We start from the raw sequence: 20,053 nt of genomic DNA, 5'->3' as shown, positions 1-20,053 counted from the left end.
TTTCCTTTCCTTTCCTTTCCTTTCCTTTCCTTTCCTTTCCTTTCCTTTCCTTTCCTTTCCTTTCCTTTCCTTTCCTTTCCTTTCCTTTCCTTTCCTTTCCTTTCCTTCTCTTCTTTCCTTAAACATGCACATAATGCTTACCAAGTGCTGGATACTGGTCATATACTTTATATATATATATATATATATATATGTTAATATATAATAACTTAATGCTTATAACAGCCTTGTGAGGTAAGCATCATTCTAATCTCCCATTTATGGATGAACAAAGAACAACACATGGAGGCTAAGTCACTTTCCAAGATCACACAGCTAGTAAGTGGCAGAAGCGAGACTCAGACGCAGTAGGTTTTGCCCTGGAATCCATGACCCTCTCACTCTGGCGCTGGGTCAAGCCAGGTGTTCAGCAGGGAGCTGTCATCTGCTCTCAGCCTGCTGCACCCAGTTGTGCTTGCCTGAATGAAAGATTCTCCCTCGCAGTTAACCTCTGAATGGTTTCTCTTGCCCTGAAGAAAGAGGAAAATCCTGGAAGCTTCATATCCAGGATTTCGATCCTGCTCCAACTTCCTTGTCTTACCTTTTAGAGTTTTCATTGCCTAATTTTTTAACTGGGGATAGAAATATGTAACAATTTCTCCCTTGCTTACATGTAGAAGGTTTTAATAAATAAGGATTGACAAGAGAAACAGTACAGAGATATGGACTTGCTGTTCCATGTGCTGATCCACACCAGACATGTGCCCACACCCAGAGACTACAGCTAACTAGCCAGCTCCGGGCCAGGGTTGGACTTTCCCACATTTGTGGTGTGACCAACAGCATACAGGACTCAGACACCTGTGGAGCCAGAAAGACCACGATGTTCACTTCAGAAGGGCGTTTCACACGAGGTTTGGTATGGCACCGGGCATCCCAATGACCTGAATAGTAATGACTCCTAAAACTTCTTAATTAATACGATAAAATGAGTACATATTATTGCCCAGGGCCACCAAGGAGAGGAATTGCCAAGAACTTTGGATGATCTATACTCAGCAAATTCCTGTGATGCCAGGTCACAAAGGTTCAGGGGGTGGCAGAATGCTGCTGAGGAACTGGCTGACCTGGTTTGGGTTGGTGACTTGATTACCAGCTATGCTGACAGTTTGTGCATGCCAACATTTGCTCCCATGCATGCCAGTCAATGGGGCTCTTACTGAAATTTCTTCCAGAAATAACTGCAAAGTGTCTTAAAAACAAAGATCTGTATGTTTTGACAAATAAACTTATCAGTCAACTTTCATTCGTACCTGCTATTTCCAGAGCCCTGTAGTAAGCCCTGGGAAACATCAGAAGAGTAAACCATATCTTGTCTATCTAAATTGGTACAACAAAACACATTAAAGACGATAATAAACAACCCATCAATAAGAACAGCCATAGTAACCACATAAACAGTTGTGGCATGCTGGAAACAGTGAAAAGAAAGAAGACCAGATTAGGAGGAAAGAAATCAGTGTTTTTAGCTCTGCCTTTCCTTAGCTGCATGGGTCTGGGCAAGCTTACGAAGCTGTCTGCGCCTCAGTTTCCCCACCTGTATACTGAAGATGATAGCATCTGCCTTAGAGGGCTGTTATGGAGCTCAAATAAGAACTCACATGGATGTTCCTAGCAGAGGACCCCAGACAATCAAGTCCTCAGTAACTGAGTTGATGCTAGAATCTTGAAAATCTTGACAATTCTAAGAGAAATCTTGTTATCATTACAAAGAGTGCTTATCTAATGAAAGAAAATGTTCTGGAAAATACGGATTTTTTTTTTTTAAGAGGAGGTAAGCAAGCTATTCAGTTGTGGAGGATGTTAGGAGCAAAAGCTCAGGGTCAGGAATACGCAAGCCTGATCATGCAGGGGGTAGGAGGCAGATTTAATGGAGATGTAGGGGACCTGGTGGGGAGCAGCCAAGGACGGCTGTGAATGGAAGTTAGAAACCTCAAATGTCAGTAGGCTGAGGTGTTTACACTTGAAATACAAGGCAAGGGAGAGCTGAAGAAAGGTCTTATGGATTATATTAAATGGTATATGTAAGAGCTACTCTTTTTGAGTTTAACATTGTATCAGTGTATTAGGTAGAAAGCTGCTGATTGGATTAGAGTAGGAAGAGGCTGGGAGCAAGGAGAAAGGCATTGGCTGACTCATGCAAACATATGTGACGTGGGCCTGCAGCAGGGGCACGAAGGTCTAGGAGATGAATTTAAGAAGCAATAAGACTTAGTGACAGATCTGCTGTGCTCCAGAAAGGTCCTTCCTACTTCGCAAAGCATCCCTGACTTTAAGCGTAAGAGCCATATGGCTCTGTATCCGGAGCTTTACTACTTCCTCTAGTTGTTAGGCCCCTTTAAATGTAGCCAGCCTTTTAATAAACACCATATAGAGCGAGATACCAGAAAGTGCCTTGACCAGCAGCTGCTGGTTGCAGTGACTTGACCGGCCTCAGCCCATCCAAGCAGCACAGACCCGTGCCAAGGAAATGGTTGCCAGGCGCTGTTTGGATCATTCACAGAACTCTCTCCTCTGCCAAATAAACATGATCTTAAATATTCCCAGAATTATTTGGATTTAAAAACCCTTCCATGCCACCAAGCAGAAAATGTCCAGTGATTTCTCTATGGAACTTTAAAAACTGGAGAAAAATACATCACACATACTGTGCCGCCCTCCCCCCACCTCCCCAAACAGATGGGATCATCTCTTCTCTCTGATGGAAATGAGAAGGCTTATCAGCATACCCCCTTTCAAAACGCACCTTCGATTCCAGTTCTCTTCATCTATTATTCATCAAGGTCACATTATCTGAAAATTGAACAACTGTGAAATCTAACATTTTCTGCCTATCGTGAGACCTGATGACATAGGGCAGGGGATGGCAAGACCTACCTTTCCATTCCAGAGATGTTTATCAAGAAGGAAAAGTTAATCCTATGACAAAAGAATGATTCGTCCCATGTATTGTTTCTTTGTTGAGAAACGAATGACCTGGTCTTGAAAACCTAACATGAAAATTCCCCTGATACCAGGGTGGTGGAACCTAATTGATCTTTTATCCCTCCTACCTTACTCTTTTCCAACCCACGTTCCCAAAACCAAAACATTCTCTGGGAGTGAGTCAGTCCCACAAAATTGCACTGTAAAACTCCAACACAAACTCCTAAGCAGATAGGCACCACAAGTAACATATCTCAATCTCTTCTTGAGATGCCATATTCCAAAGATTCCAAAGCCAATTAGATAAGAAACTATGAGGGTTCCTGTAGGTAGGTGTATGACAACATCTAATTCTAAGTAAGAACATCTTTCTTCGATCATATGGGCAAATAGACAAGAAGTGGTCACCTTCCTTGGATCATATGAATAGTTAGATGAGATGTGATAGATTCTCTTGGGTCAAACTTAAGTGGAGGAATAGAGCGCACACTCAAATGACTTAGTTTAAGTACGGAATTTTTCTCAGTTTGATGGCTGCTTTGATTAAATAGCACAGTTCTCTGATCTTTCTTGTACACAATTCTTATTCTCAAACCCAAACAGGCCTTGTGATGCTTTATGTTTAAAACTCCTCAGAATTTATACATTAGCTTTATTTTTCATAAAACATTCACTTAGTTCTTCCAGTTGTGCTCATTACAAATCTATTTAATGATTTTATAAATGATATTAATATCAGCAGCTCTTCTAAAATCAACTTGAAGTGTAATATATTTTATGTAGTTCTCATTACAGTGTGATAACCTCATAGTATCTCTAACCCCCTAGTTAAATACATAGTTAAATCTCTGTGCAAGAGATTTAAAAGGAGGGCCTAAATTTTGAGATAAAAGTCCCAACAGTGTTAACGAGAGAGAAGGAGTAAAACAAATACCTATAGATTTTTCTTCCCACATAGATGTCTGACCTTAAAAAGGGAGCAGCTAATGCACAGACAAGTTTAAGTGGTCACAGTTTAAGTTTGCAGGGAAGTTTCTTCCTAGTCTATGAAGTAGAGGCTAAGCCTTTAACCTCCAATCCTTGGCTTCCTGGCAACTTCCCAATAGGGGTTTCCTCCTTTAACAACCTTCTTAAAACAGGAGATGAGGTAGAAAGTTTTATATTTTCTAAGTTAATTTTCCTTCTTTATCTTGCCTGCTATCTCCCTGAGATGGGGGAATATAAATTCACACTGTCCTTGAAGAAGTGCAAAATTTGAAAATCTCTCTTATCTGAGGATTCCCATTTGTGTTACATCCAATGCCATTTCCTACAGAAATGGAAAAGAGTTGGTGACTCCAGGAAAAGAAAAATAGATCTCACAGATGTACTTGTTAACCCTCCAGTGTTACTAGAATATGCTTAGGCAGGAGGCTTAATCAGAACAGATCTGCATGTCTTTTAACCAGGAGGGCTAGGCCAATGATTTCTCAGCTTACAGGAGTGGGTCTTCACTTAGAGCTGCCCTTTTCATTCTATCCCTTTAAAGGAAGAAAAAAGAATTTGGTGTTGATGTGTAAGTGTATTTACATGTTTAAAATTATTCACAGCTGGGGGGCAGACAAAGAAAAATGAACAGGAAGAGAACTTGTATTTCTTTAGCTTTTCAAGAGTGCAAGCTATGGGATTCTGGTATATATAATGCCTCCTTTGCTCCGTCTCCTTTGCTGGTTCTTTCCCATATCCCCCAGCCTCTAAATTTTGCAATGCATGGGGACTCAGTGCTTTCTCATCTCTTCTCTCTACACTCCCTTTCTGGGCATTTCCTGGCTTTGAACGCCTTCATGGTAACAATCCCAAATTTATGTTTCCATCCCAGATCTCTTCCTTCAATGTCTAAGAGTCCAGTGAACATCTCCACCTGGTTGTCTAACCGGCATTTGAAATTAACACTACCCAAATGGAACACCTGATTTCCCCCCTCAAATCTGGTCTTTCCTCATCTCAGTAAATGATACCTACATTCTTTCTGTGATTCAGGTCAAATATCTTAGAGTCACTTTGACTTCTTTCTCTTTTACTCTACATCCAATTCGTCAGAAAATTCTATTGGTTGTATTCAAAATATATGCAGAATCATCCCTCCATCTCTACTCCCTTGGTCTAAGCCTGATATTTATCTCTAGACAGGAAGTAGTCTCCATGGCAACAACTTCTAACTAGTCTCCCTGCTTCTGTCTGTCCCCTCTTAACTGTCTCATCTGCACGCAGACACCATTTTGCTATTGAAACTCAAAGCTGAAGGTTTTATAATCCCCAGCAAGGCTCTACATGACATTACCCATTACCTCTCTTTCTCCATTACCTCTCCAGCCTCATCTTTGACTATGTTCATTGTTGCATCCGGAGTACCTGGAACAGGGCCTGCTGCATTGCAGGTACACAGAAGTATTGGTAGGAATGAATACATTCTTTACTCAAGGCAGAAAAGGACAAACTAAAAATGAAATGCTTAGAGATTGGGGCTATTTGAAAATAAAATTATAAAGTCATTTAGAAACCAGAACAACTCCTAAAGATCATCTGATTCATTTCTTCATCTTACAAGTTGCAAACTGATGTCTAAAAGCTTAAGTGACTTGCCCGAGGTCACACAGTCTAAATAAAGACAATATGCTCCTGCTCCACATTAATTCCTTTTCAAGAACAGTTTGTCCTTTTTGGACTTTACTTTCAAGGATTATTTTTCAGAATTTTCTTTGCATATTCAGCATTGTGATCTTCCCACATGATTCTAGCAGTTTAGCATGGTGATTAACAATAATTCTGGAACCAGTCTCTCCAAATTTGTGTCAGGCTACTCCACTTACTGTGTGACCTTAAACAAGCTAACAATCTTCTGCATGGGAAAGAAACAATTAATAGACTGAAAAGGGAACCTATAGCTGCTATGGGAAATACTATGGAGTTTTCTAAAAAAAAAAAAAAACCCTGAAAAACGGAACTACCGTATGATCCAGCAATCCAACCTCTAGGTATGTATCCAAAAGAATTGAAATCAGAATCTCAAAGAGATACTCACACTACCATGTTTACTGCAGTACTATACACAATAGCCAAGATGTGGAAACAACCTAAATATCCATCAACACATGAATGGATGAAGAAAATGTGGTTTATTCAAACAATGGAATATTATTCAGCCTTAAAAAAAGCAGGAACTCTTGCCATCTGCAACAACACAGATGGACCTTGAGATCATTATGCTAAGGGAAGTAAGCCAGTTATAAAAGAATGAACACATGATTCTACTTTAAAAAGGTATCTAAATAGCCAAATCCACAGAAGCTGAGAGTAGAATGGTGGTTGCCAGGGCAGGGGGGTGTAAGTATGGGGGGAATGAGGAGTTGTTGTTTAATGGGTATAAAGTTTGGGTTATGCAAGATGAATAATTTCTAGAGATGTACTGTACAACATCCTGCCTATAGTTAACAATCTTTTTTTTTTTTTAAGATTTTTATTTATTTATTTGACAGAGAGAGAGATAGCGAGAGCAGGAACACAAGCAGGGGGAGTGGGAGAGGGAGAAGCAGGCTTCCCACCGAGCAGGGAGCCCGATGCGGGGCTCGATCCCAGGACCCTGGGATCATGACCTGAGCCGAAGGCAGACGCTTAACGACTGAGCCACCCAGGCGCCCCTATAGTTAACAATCTTATACTGTACACTTAAAGTTCTGTTAAAAGGGTAGATCCCATGTTTAAATATTCTTACTAAAATAAAAAAAATAGGTAACACATTTAGGATAATGATGAAGCAGGTTTTTTAACACTGTCAATCACTGGATGATGGAATAATCCCCCAAAGGAGATATGAAAATGCCATCACTGAAGATATTTAAAACTCAGCTGAAGAAAAGCACACAACCACATAAAATTGGCCTTGTTCTTCTCTCTATGTGAGTGACAAGACCCACACAAGCATGACCTAAGACACCAATGGATTCCACAGCCTGTGGGCACTTTCCAGACCACCTACTAGTATGAAGGAAGAAAGAGGAAGACTGGGCTGGAACTGATGACTCACATCAGGACAACTTGGTCAGCATGTTCCTGGCTCAGTTATGACTTCTCTAGGGTGCTAGGAAAGGCACACTTAACACCAAGTCACTACCCTCTCAGCTCCAAAAAGTTTCCAGGGAATATAGGAGGCTCTCTCCCACCTACTTTTAGAATTGGCCTGTGTTTTGTTTTAAATCAGAAACAGCCCCTGTAGAAGACCAGACCATTCGATCTATAAAGAACAGACTAGGGGTCAGTCAAACTATGGCCCAAGGGCCAAATCTGGCCCACAGCCTGTTTCGCTAAATAAAGTTTTATTGAAGTACCTCTAACGCCACTCGTTTGCAAGGTGTCTATGGCTGCTTTCGCAGTACAATGTCCAAGTTGAGTAGCTGTAAAAAGGCGGCATGGCCCACAAGACCTAAAATATTTATTATCTGACTCTAGATCAAGGCTCATCCCTACTTTGGACTAATAGCTTTGAGAATACTGAATCAAGCATCTCTCAGGTAAAAATATGTAAAAGTCATTGCCTTACTCCCTTCTTTTAAGTGTGGAATAGAAAAAAAATAATTTGAATAGAATGTGCCAACTTTTTATGAATCTCCTTGAAGATGTTCTATGCTTGAGTCTGGAGGACACGCCCGCGACTCCTAAAATAGTGTAATTATTAAAAATGGAAGCACTGGAATCAGAAAGACCTGAGTGTGCATCCCAGATTTTCAATTTACCTGCTCTGTAACCTTGGGCGAGTTACTTAATCTTTCTGGGCTTCACCTTGAAATGAAGTCAAACATACTATCCGGCTCAGAGGGCCCTTGTGCGGAGTGAAGGCATTACTACACGTACAGCACTTGGCAGAGAGCCTGGGATATTAGTGTGTGCTCAAAAAACTACCTAGTTTTATGATTACAAGAGTATTAAAAATTAAAATTAGGGAAATCAACTTCCCGAGATTGAACACGAGGCTGATAAAATACAAATGCATCATTCGTTAAGCATTACCTGTGCAGTTTTCCCCAGGATCTCCACAGAGAAGGCCATCCTTTCCAGGACTCCTGGTTGAATTCCCATCTGCCACAACACAGTGGAGGATCACTAGACCTTCAAGTTCAAAACAGAACCAAAACAAGCATGAAAACTTGAATATTTCCTCAATGCAAAGTACTCTACCAAAGTCATGACCCATTTATGAAAATAACAAGGCTGTGACTTCCATTCCCAAGGCTGTCTCCCACAGCAAGGCGGGTGGGGGTGGGTACACAGGCCAACGAGTCTAATTTTTTTAAGCTCAATGGCAAAGACAGAATTTTCAAGCCAGCGTCACTTACATGTAACTGTGCATCTTGAGTGAAGAGACTTGGCCATAGCTTGTGATGGAGACATCACAGAAGCGACGAATAGAGTTCTCGGCCGATGCACAGATACACTGATGAATTTCCAGGGAGACTGGATGACAGTGGAGACTGATTTACACCCACGTGTAAATGTACTCTCTCCATTCCATACAGACTCAGTGTTTCTCGGGTATTGACTACTGTTTGTACTTCCTTCTTGGGATGTGTGAACTAGATATTCAATTTGTGGGAATTATTTGAAAATTGTAGCTTCCCTCAGCTAAGTATCCCTGTTGCTGAGAAGGACAGGCATCATGGAAAGATAAGGGGGTGAGAGGAATGTCTAGTAATTATTCCGAAGGAAATGATCCAAGATACATTAAAAGGGTTTAGCTGCAAAATTTTCCTTATTTGCACTTTCTAATTTTCTAGTAGCATATTTTATTTGTTGCAACAATAAAAAACAACAAGAATAAAAAAAAAAAAAAAGGAGCGTCTCCCCAATTGAAAAACACACACACACAATTTGGCCACGAAATTTCTAGATTTTTCATATCTTTTATCCCAATACCTGCCACCCTCCTTTCACACTTATAACAAACCAGAAACATATAATCATTTAGGGCTTTCCAAGCACGCTGATTGTATATTTACTCATCTTTGTAATCCTGGTAACTAACACAGAACGCAAATGTTGAAAGAATGAACAAAACAATCTATAAAAGAACAAAACAACTTTCAGATTAAAAAATCCCAGTATCCGTTTCTAGTGGAAAATCTCAATCCATTTCTTTATTATTATAAAATAGGTTTAATTCATTTTTAAATTCCCATACATGAGCTTTCTCCATGGGCAGAATCAGGAGGCCTTAATTCTGGAGTTAATCTGTTCTAATGGTGGGAATTTTACAAAACGCTCTAAATCTTACAGAGATTCAACATCCACAAACTGGGGATGGCAATATCTCCTTCTAGAGGTTATTGTAAAAATAAAATTAAGTAACATAAGAAACGGCACGTGGCTTGGCACCTAGTACACAATTTTTAGTCCACTCACACTCCTTTCTGTCACTTACAATTTAACCCATCGTTCTCCACTTCCACTTAAAAGAGAGAGCCCTGCTTCCACTGAAACCCTGCCCAGGGCCTTCAAGCATTCTGGCAGGCTGGGGCCTGTGCCCAGACTCTCTTCTGCTATGACTCACTCCACATGCTGGCAACAGCTGCAGAAGGGATGCCACTGGGGAGAGGTCTGGACAGGACTCCTAGGGAGGAAGCACGCTCAGGCAAACCAAGCAGCAAGCACAAGGCCCTGGGGTAGCCTGCACTACTCTCCCCACCCACAGACTTCAGGTTATAGTCACAAGCCAGTGGCCATGAACCAAATCCGCCTGAAGAGACATTTTCTTGATCTGCATAGTTTTAAAAAATTGAATCATGACAGTTCATCTTAAACCCGGATTTTTCTGCTTCCACTGAAAAAGCAGAAGGTCTGGCAACACAGGTGTGAAACACCTTCTCAGCAACAGCTGGGCAAGGCTAAGCAGCAGGTGACCCCCTTTAATGCCACAGGCTCCATCAGGCTTGCTGCGCTCATTTACTCTAACTGCCTAGACCCTGACAGGCATTTCAGTTTGTGATCTGTGCGAAGTGACTCAGGAATCACAGAAATGCTCACAAAGCCATTTACTCAATACTGAAGACTGCTTCAAAGAGGAAAGGCATTCCTGTTCCATCCATAATTCAACAAATATTTATTGAGTACCATGACACAAGGCACTGAAGGTTCAAAGATAACAGATATTATCACTGACCTTAAGGAGCTCGCATTCTGGTAAGGAAGGTAGACACACAAATCTTTAAGGTGTAGTGTAGTAAGGACAACAGCGGAGGTGACACAGGATGGAGAATCAAATCTACCTAGCTGCAGACTTGATAGAGAAGGTGAGCATTGTGGGGAGTTTTTAACGAGGAAGAAATGATTTTTTTAAAACATCAATTAATAACTTCTAGAAGATAAAAGTTGTGTAAGCAAGATAACATAATCATTGAGGTTATTTGTTTCGGCAGTAGACAAGATTTATATGGTAATAATAATGTAAATACTGATAATTTAAATTATTATATCAAAAATTATCATAAAATCAGGACCAGTAATTAGCCCACATACACCATGTGAGGAAACTGTGGTGATTTATCAGTATCTATGCGGTGCCAGTTCTTAAATGTTTTGAGTATCACCCCTATAGTGATATACTGAAATTAGGAGGGTAGAGAAACTCAGTAGGTAAAATCTAAACTTGCCAGTTCAACAAATAGTATTACAAGCAAGTGATTTAGCAAGACGGAGGTAAATACAGAAGAAACACTTAAAAGAGTCAGAAATGGGGCGCCTGGGTGGCTCAGTTGGTTAAGCGACTGCCTTCGGCTCAGGTCATGATCCTGGAGTCCCGGGATCGAGTCCCACATCGGGCTCCCTGCTCGGCAGGGAGTCTGTTTCTCCCTCTGACCCTCCCCCCTCTCCTGCTCTCTCTCTCTCTCATTCTCTCTCTCAAATAAATAAATAAAATCTTTAAAAAAAAAAAAAAAGAGTCAGAAATGGTTGCTTCTAGGAGATGGAGAGGAAGGAAGCCATGGTGCCAAGATCTGCTATTTGTTGTTGTAAACCTTTTAGTCCTATTGGATTTTTTAAAATCTATGTATATTTATTACTTTATTAAAAATGAAATTAATTTTTATGGAAAGGATAAACAAAGTTGTAACTAGCCAAGGCATTCTAAGCAAAAGGGACAGCTTGTAAAAGGACACAGTGTAAATAATACAACCTGTCTGGTTTGTCTGGCAGGTAGGTGGGGTTTGTGATGGAGAGGAGGCTGGGGGGCAAATAAATATGACCATCTTAATTACTTTGGATTCTGTTAGGCACTTAATTTGGGGTCACTGAAAAGCTTTAAGAGAGAAATAAGCATAATATTTTTGTTTGTTTGTTGTGTGTGTGTTTGTTTGAAAAGGTTGCTTGAACACCAGGATAGGTGATTCAGACACACCTAAACCTAGGTGGTGGCACTGGGTATGGAGAAGAAGAAATGAACATGAGAGATATTCACAAAGTAAAATATAAAAGACTTGGTGGCTGGTGGGATAGGATGGGAAGTGAGAAAAAAAGAAGTCTAGAATGACCCCAGAGTTTGGGACTTGAGTGGCTGGCTGGACTGTGGTACCAATCACAGATACATGGGACACCAGAAGACAAACATTAGGGAGAAATACTAGTGCCATAAGAAGTATGCAAATGATTTCAGATTACTCTTCAAAGATGTCCAACTGAGAAAGGGAGGGGAAAGATGAGTGAATAGATAAAGAAAAAAAGGGAGTTGTTTTTGTTTTTGTTCTTAACGTGAGAGAAAATCGATAGAAAGAAGCCAAAGGTATAGGAAAGAGGCAAAGGATGGGCTACCAGTAAAGGCAGAAAAGGTTACAAAGTGTAGCCTGAAAGGCAGGGCCTCTTCTGCAGTGTATGATCCTTTGCAGTCAAAGTTAGTAATTTTGCAAATATAACTTTATTTTCAGTAAATGAAAGGTCTTTAGAAAATAAGAGCTTAAAGGTATTTTACATTCTATATATCTCACCTCATTGTTCAAAGGAATCCAAGTTCTGGCTTAAAATGAATGCAAAACATCCAAAGGTTTCTCAACTTTCATACTATTGACATTTGGGGCTGGATAATTCCGTGTTATGGGAGGCTGTGCATCACAGAATAATGATTAGCCATGACTTTTGCCCTCCAAATGCCGATAACATCCTACCCCCACCTCTCCCCCTACTTCTGAGTTGTCACAATCAAAAATATCTCCCACCATTGCTAAATATCCCTGAAAGGAAAACTGACCTGGTTGAGAACTATTGCATTCTCTCCAACCTGTTTTAATATTTTTTTGTCCAAAATATAGCTTTCATTTTGAATGTGTTGCTTTAATGTAAATCAATCACACAGCCTCAAAGGCTCAAATTCTGACTTCTTAAAAAATTTCCTTGGGAAAGTTTCATTATCTTGTGGAAAGATCATCGAACTCAGTCATTAATTCACCGTGTGACCTTGAGCTAATTAACAATCTATCCTGACCTTTTTCATCAAGAAAAATTAGAATCATGGGTTTCCTGCCCATCCCATAATCTGGTTCATGAAAATCAAAAGAAATAATATAGTAAAAGAATTTACTTAAAAAAACATATGTTATTAAAATAGTCATTATCTTTATCAGAGAAAGTATGGATTATACTTTAGAGAAAATAAAAGAAAATACGATACTTAGATGTGGAAAACATAATAAGATTTTCATTCATAAGAGTCACAAGTTTTATTAGTAAGAACCTTAGAGGAATTAAAATATCCTACCAACCAACTCTCAACTTCCCTGAAATCATCCTCTGGGAGAGTTCTTCAAGCCTGCCTTTACAATTTCAGTACCGAGTCTTCACTCTCTTCTAAGGCGTTCCATTTCAGTGAGATCTTTCATCCATTCTTTCAATTGCAGCCGTCCATTCATTCAAAGAGATTATTAAGCATTTATTTCTAAAGCTCTATAAATACTTCTTTACATTAAGCTGGTTTTTTCCTTCCCATAATTTTACTCTGTTCATTGTAATCACCTGGACTAAATCTAACCTCTCTTTCCCATGACAGGTTCTCATTTATTTGAAGCCAGCTATCAAATCTTCCTGAAAGGATTCCTCTTCTTCAGGCTGAACATCCTGGTTCCTTCAACCACATTTTACTTGTCATCATCAAGACCCTCATAATCCTTGCCATGGTCCCTTAATTGTACAGTCAAACCAAGGTGCCATTTCACATGGTCTGGCAAAGACAGACTAGAACGGGGCTCTCGTCCCCCACATTGTAGGCACCATATTTCTGGTAATGCAGTCCCATAGCACATCAGCCATTTTTGGCTATCTGATTAAATACTGGGGTTTTAGTCTGTTTACAATTAAAGGAAACTCCTATATCTCTTGTACTACTGGGAAGCAGTGTACTGATGGGTTTATTTTTTCTTTTTTGTTGTGGCTCTGTTTTGTTTCACTTTTGTTTTTTATCTAAAAAAAATGATTTTAGACTTTTTAAACGTCTCTTTAAAAATTGTATTAGATTTCACCTATCAGTCAAATATTTCACAATCTTTTTTTCTTATTCTTTCATTTAACCTACTTCACGTGACCTGCAGAGTTTCTGAAGGATGCATTAAAACAATAGAAACAAAATAAAACAAAAACAATGTTAGATTAGTTGTGTTTGTTGAGTGATGGGAAATTGAGTCTCTATTACTGGTGCTAGTTTTTAAATATCAACTGTACTCATAAAACTAAAGACAAAAAAGAAAAGAAACCCAATTCTACTTTCATGAGTCAAGGCTCCATTTATGAGATGCTCAAATTAAAAATTACAGAATTTATTAAAAGTATTATCCCTGTCAGCCAGCATGGAGAATGAAGTCATTGGGAACAATATAAGCATTGAAAGAGAGCCAGCCTGACAAGGAGCATGACCCACTGTCTCATAGTTAACTGCTAAATGCTGAGGTAAGTTGTACACCAGCTGGGTCAACCATTTAAAAAGATCAAATGTGACCAACTGAAGCAGTTATGTATGTTGTATTTGCCTCATCTCTGAGCTGAATTTTCCATTTTTACAGCCAAATGCATTTTATATTTTAAAAATAAATATAACATTATCAAAAAATAATTTTTTTGACAGCATTCATCTGTGTTCTGATGACTTAGGACATCTTCTTGGATATCTTAACTTCTGCTTGTATCTACCAAATCCAACGATTTCTTATGATATTGTATCAATCTCATTTTAGGATTTGAACCACACTCCATGTCCCATTAGAAAATATAACTGTAAATCAAAGAAAGGAGAATTTATTAATCTCTGAATATAAGCAGAACTTGGAAGAATATCTCATAGTCAAATCCCTAAAATTCTATTTATATTAGAAGAAAGGGGTATAGATTAGTGGGAAAAAGATAAACTGGGAGTCAAATGGCACCAGATTTGAATCCTGGATGTACTTTCTAATCACTAGCTTTATGATTATGATTAAGTCACTCAACATTGAACTTCAGGCTCCCCATCTGTAAAATGAGGCCCATAATAAGTAAGTTACATGGTAGAGATCTAGTTATGTGCTTTAAAAAAGAGAAAAAATAAATTATGAATTATTAACCTTGGTAATGCCTGGCACAGGGTAGGTACTCAACACAATAGCAGCAATAAAAGAGTTGAAGTAAAAAAGGATTCTAATTCTTCTGGTAAAACAGTAGATGATCATTCTCCTAAGTGGATATTTCTACATTTATGCTATGATTTGATCCCTGTGTAAAATATGGCTATGAAATAAGGTACAAAAGATAAATATACATACACATACCACATTCCTACAGTGTGGTTATATGTATGTACTTAGTGAGGCAGAACAATGTGTTGGCCTTTCCACACTCTGTTTCTCTCCAGCGTTTTTAAAAGACATTTGAAGTGAATGCACCTCAGTTGATGAAGAGAAATATGACATCTTGTATGGTTCTTTGTATTCTCAGGACAGTTCTGCTGGTGACTCAGCATACTGTGTATGTCTGACAGGGTTACTGAGTCAGTGGGTTGGTTAAGTGATTCAGTGATACAAACACAGTAGATAAAATCAGATCTGGAATGGTGCTAACAACCAAGGAGATTATAAATTCCATCTCTAATTTTAGAAAAACAAAGTTAATAAAGTTTTTAAAGTTTTAATCAACATTCAGAGTAAAAACTATAAGGATCTGGGACATTTTTTCATTGTATCTTCATTGTCAAGAAGAAAAACAGAATCCTGAGTATGCATACTATACAGAGAGCATTTTCTAAGTCCAAAATGAGACGACATCTACCATGTTGAAGGGGCGGCTGGGTGGCTCAGTTGGTTATGCATCTGGCTCTTGATTTCAGCTCAGGTCATGATATCAGGGTCATGAGATCAAGCCCCGAGTTGGCTCTGCACACAACTCGGAGTCTACTTAAGATTCTCTCCGTCTCCCTCTGCCCCTCCCCCACTGCTTGTGCAGGCACGCAAGAGCGTTCCCTCTCTCTTTCTCGTTCTCTCTCAAAATAAAAGAAAAAAGAAAAAAATAACATGCAGTTGAAAAAAATATTAGGGAATGGAATGATGTTTATTATTGTGGGCTTGTGACTGACCGAGACAAAAACTAAAACAGGTGAAGTTTGACATTAGCATTCTCGTCCATCTATTTTTGTTGACTCCTTTTCCATTTTTTTCATTGTTGTATTGCCCTCCTATAAACCAATATTTTTGTACTGCCTTGACATTCCCCAAATAGAAGATAACTTTTAAATATAATTTCCTTTCCAAATGTGTTTGCTTTCAAAGCAGATGTGCAAGGAGAGAAATTACTTAACTCAAATACTCTAAACTCAAGTGCTTCAAACTGGGTCTTCTAGAAAGCAGAATCTGAAAGGTCCCTATGAAGAGATTATCACTTTATTTGGGAGGTACAAGTTCTGGGGTCACAAGAATGAGGAAGAAAAAAAGAAATGAAGCAAAGAAGAAGACAAAGCAATGCAATGTGTGTGCCCCTCACACAGATGCAGCTCCAAAGTGCACCACAAAGCGACACCAAACTTTGTTCAGACCACATGTTCACTCATACATAAGCTATATAAAGCATTTTAAAAACCAAAAAAAACTTTATCTTGAAGTAGTTCATGGAAGAAAGAATGAAGGAGAAATATGTCTGCCCCAATCACTTTCATCACCCATTTCCTGGACAAAATTCCATGTAATGGGTACTAATGGTCTCAATCTCTGGCCCTTTGCTGAATGAGAGGCCAGAACTCATGCCCTGGACATGGTGTTATCCAAGCCCAAAACAAGGGGCAAGCCAGTATGGGTAGGGAGCTAAATAGTGACAAAGGAAGTGGTCAAAGGGGTCTTCAGAGGGGCATATTTTTGTGCCCTGGTCCAATGAGCATTTGAGGCATCAAGACATCTCATGGACAGCCATGTTCTAAGATAAAGAGGGACTTTTCCAAGGTCTCTCAAATCACATCACCTGGAAAACTGCCTATACTATCAAACTCAAAGACAGGCTTCTGGATTTTCAGGGCTAGGAAGGGATAGAGACAGGACAGAAAAAAATAAGGGAGTCTTCATAGTTTATGTTCATTCAAAATTGGGAGAGTAATATATGAACTCTTTCCTCTTCCCATGTAAAATTTTATCCCAAAAGGTAGAAACAGTATCTTGGTGTTTAAGAAAGGCTAAGAATGATGGATAACACTTTTTTTAACTTATAAAAGTACTCCACAATCTTATATTTTTAAAGCCCAGAGAGGGAAGTAATTTAACCACCTGTCATACATAAGCTAACTCATATATCTGAAAACTGTCAACACTACAATAATGCCTTTGCCAGTAAATCAACCTCTTTTTTTTTTTTTCTCACCATGACCATTATTAAATCTGTGACAACAATGACTAAATTGAATGGAAAACCCATAATAACCTAGAGCTAGTTTCTTAGAAATCATCGGTTGTCAAAACTTGACTTTTTGATTCCCATTCCTTTATGATAAGACCATTCCAGACAGTCAGACATTATAATACTTTAAATGGAAAGCTCTGGGCTCACTGAATTTCCATAATAGTTCATAGAGAGGAGGAGAAAGGAACCAAGCAAAAGAACAATTTGTTATCAGGAAGGATTATCCGATTGCAAAATGAGGAGAAAATGTGGAGTTGGCCTCTGGATTTAGTGATAACACAGTCTCTGAACCATGAGGAAACCGTCATCAAACTTTAATAATGGTAAGGGAAAGAACATAGAATTTAAGAGTAGATGCTTACCCAACCTGAAAAAGCCCCAGAATTTAGGCTCTTAAAATGAGCTAGGGAAAGCCAATCCAACTTAACATTAATCCATTATTATCTTTATCAACGAAACTATTTGCAGAGACCAAAAGTAAAAAGAAAGATGAGGCAGTATATTTTAAGTGTCTGGTATATAGAAAATAGATTCTATTGGAGTCCCAAAAAAGAGCAATGTGTTGAGCTGGAGAATCCATAAGGAAAAGTTTCACAGAGGTTGGAAAAAAACTGGATCAAAGGCAATGACATAGAAATGAGCCTAGTGTGTTTGGAAGATACTGAGTAAAGCTGTCCAGCTGGGATGAACAATTATACAGAGTATTAAGAACAAGGGCCTTCTTGTTGTGTGTGGTGTGACTGTGAAATAATTCAATTGATTTTCCTGTGTTACCTATGAAAATAAGACACATTGAGACATGGTCACACCACATATTTCCAGTTGAAATTCTGCAATATCTGTTCAGCACATCCGAAAGACAGAGTCCCAATAAAGATTCTGACTAGTCTAGAAAACCAGTTAAGAAGTATTTAACAGTGGTGAATACTGTTGAATAGAAATTACTAAGAGAGAACAGGATGCATTTCCTTTGTCATGCTTCTGCAAAAGCAAATGTGAAGTGTAGCTTATTATTCTTAGGTGCAGTTTCGCCTCGCATCTAAATCACACATTCAATCACTCATCTTACCCTCCATTTCAGGAAAATTGTCACATATCTAAAAGTGATTAGAGAATTTTCTCATAGAAGTTTTCTATCAAAGAATGACAATGTTGAAAATGTGTCTCCTGAAATAATCAATAATCACATTTGAAACTTTTGTTAATATCATGTATCAATTATAGTTATGCCAGGGTTTTTTCCAATTCATAATTGAATCCCCATGATAAGTTATTATCCTAATAAATGGTAAAATATAAGGCCAAACCTGAGCCTGGGGCATGGGATTGGTACTAAATTCCAAGATATCCTATTATCACATCATATGAGGAATATGTCATATCCACATGACATCATTAGTGATGTTAACCTTGATATCTCATTCATGAGAAGACAAGGTCACTGAATACAGTTTAAGAAGGAAAAACCTCACCACTGGTTCACAAGTTTTCAAATGTCCTGCCTCTTCTTTTCTTCCCAGAGAAGTCAGCTGACAGTGTCTTAATTTGAAACCCCGTCTTCCAAACTCCAAAGCATTCCCAAATGGCAGTAACATCATGCTGTGTTTGTAGAGACACAAGAACCCTTGGTGGTCATTTGGCACACCTCCTATCTAACTCAAGAATCCCTTACACAACTTCCATAAGTGCCACCAGACCATAAACATGTCCAGGCATGGGAAGCTCACCACATCCCAAGCCACCGATTCCATTTTTTTCAAAGCTCTACCTGGGAGAAAATTAAGGTGAGAGCTGCCTTCCTGGAATTTTAGTTTTAATCCAATCTGTGCCCTCTGAACTACACAGAGGAAACTTTTGTTGAGACAACTTTTCAATGATTTGAAGTTGGCTCTCATAAACCAAAATTTTCTCTTTTCTAGCCACCACTCCAACTTTTATCCTCTCAGTTGTCTGTGTGTGTGTGTGTGTGTGTGTGTCTTCTTCAGTTACTACCAATGTCTTGTCTCTGGCTTTTTAAGAACACCAGTGATTTCCTCATAGCTCACCCACCAGTGACCTCTTCCTGAACCTCAGCCTCCTCCCTCTGCAGTATTTGATATGGTTGCCTTTCCCAAGTCTTCCATCCAAAATCCACCCCCATTCTCAGCTTCCTGACTTGTCTTCCCTCTTCACTCAACTCTGCCAGCTCTTTTTCCAACTCCCACACCACATATATGGTCGCCACCAACACTCTACTCCCAGCCTTCTTTTTTTTTTCAAATGTTTTTATTGTGGTAAAACACACATGACACAAAATTTCCTATCTTAACCATCTTTAAATGCTCTGTTCAGTAGTATTAAGCATATTGATACCATTGTACAACCATCTCCACCATCCATCTCTATAACTCTTCATCTTGCAAAACTGAAATGCTATACCCACTAAACAGTAACCCCCCACCCTGTCCTCTCCTAGCCCCTGGCAAACACCATTCTACTTTCTATCCCTATGATTTTGCCTTGGTATTCTTTTTCATAATGCCATTCCATGTCACAAAACACCCATGGTCTCAGCGTTTAAATAAATATTTACTTAGAAATTATCACTAGGCACTGTGGTGGAGTCTAAAATTACAATCAGCTAAATGATTACTTTCTATTTTCAGCCCTATTTTCTAACCAGGTGATTGTCCAAACTGGCTAGTCATTAGGACCTCCTGTAGGATCTTTTTTGTACTAAACTTTTTATTTTGTAATAATTTTAGATTTATAAAACAGTTGCAAAATACAGAGCATTCCTGTATCCTCCTTACCCACTTTTCTTTCCTCTAATGTCACCATCTTACGTTACCAAAACGAAGAACCAACATTGGTACATTACTAAATGTACCAATTGAGTTTAGTTGACTAAACTCAAGACTTCATTCTAACTCCACCAATTTTCCATTAATGTGCTTTCTCGGTCAAGATTTCTAGTCTCCACTGGTCTGTGATGGGTTCTCAGTCTTTCCTTGTTGGTTGTTTTTTTGTTTTGTTTTGTTTTTTTATGATTTCATTGACAAATATGATGTGTACTAGTCAGGTATTTTGTAGAATGCCCTTCAATTTTGGGTTTGTCTGATATTTTTATAATGATTGGACTGGGGTTATGGGTTTTAGGAGCAAATTCTACAGAAGAGACGTGTTCCCCTCATCA

General features: G+C 38.9%; 1 protein-coding gene across 1 annotated transcript in view; it reads right to left on the bottom strand.

The window, feature by feature from the left end:
* Positions 1–20,053, bottom strand: part of BTC (betacellulin) — a 43,363-nt gene that overhangs the window by 11,704 nt on the left and 11,606 nt on the right. Inside the window, exon 2 of the mRNA XM_021702361.1 lies at positions 8,008–8,106. Coding sequence (XP_021558036.1) covers positions 8,008–8,106 — 99 coding nt within the window. The remainder of the gene's footprint in view (positions 1–8,007; positions 8,107–20,053) is intronic.

This window comes from Neomonachus schauinslandi, chromosome 2 (genome assembly GCF_002201575.2).
Source record: "Neomonachus schauinslandi chromosome 2, ASM220157v2, whole genome shotgun sequence".
NCBI classification, from domain to species: Eukaryota; Metazoa; Chordata; class Mammalia; order Carnivora; family Phocidae; genus Neomonachus; species Neomonachus schauinslandi.
Note: the sequence above shows the minus strand (reverse complement) of the source record. Positions and strands in the feature narration are given on the sequence as shown.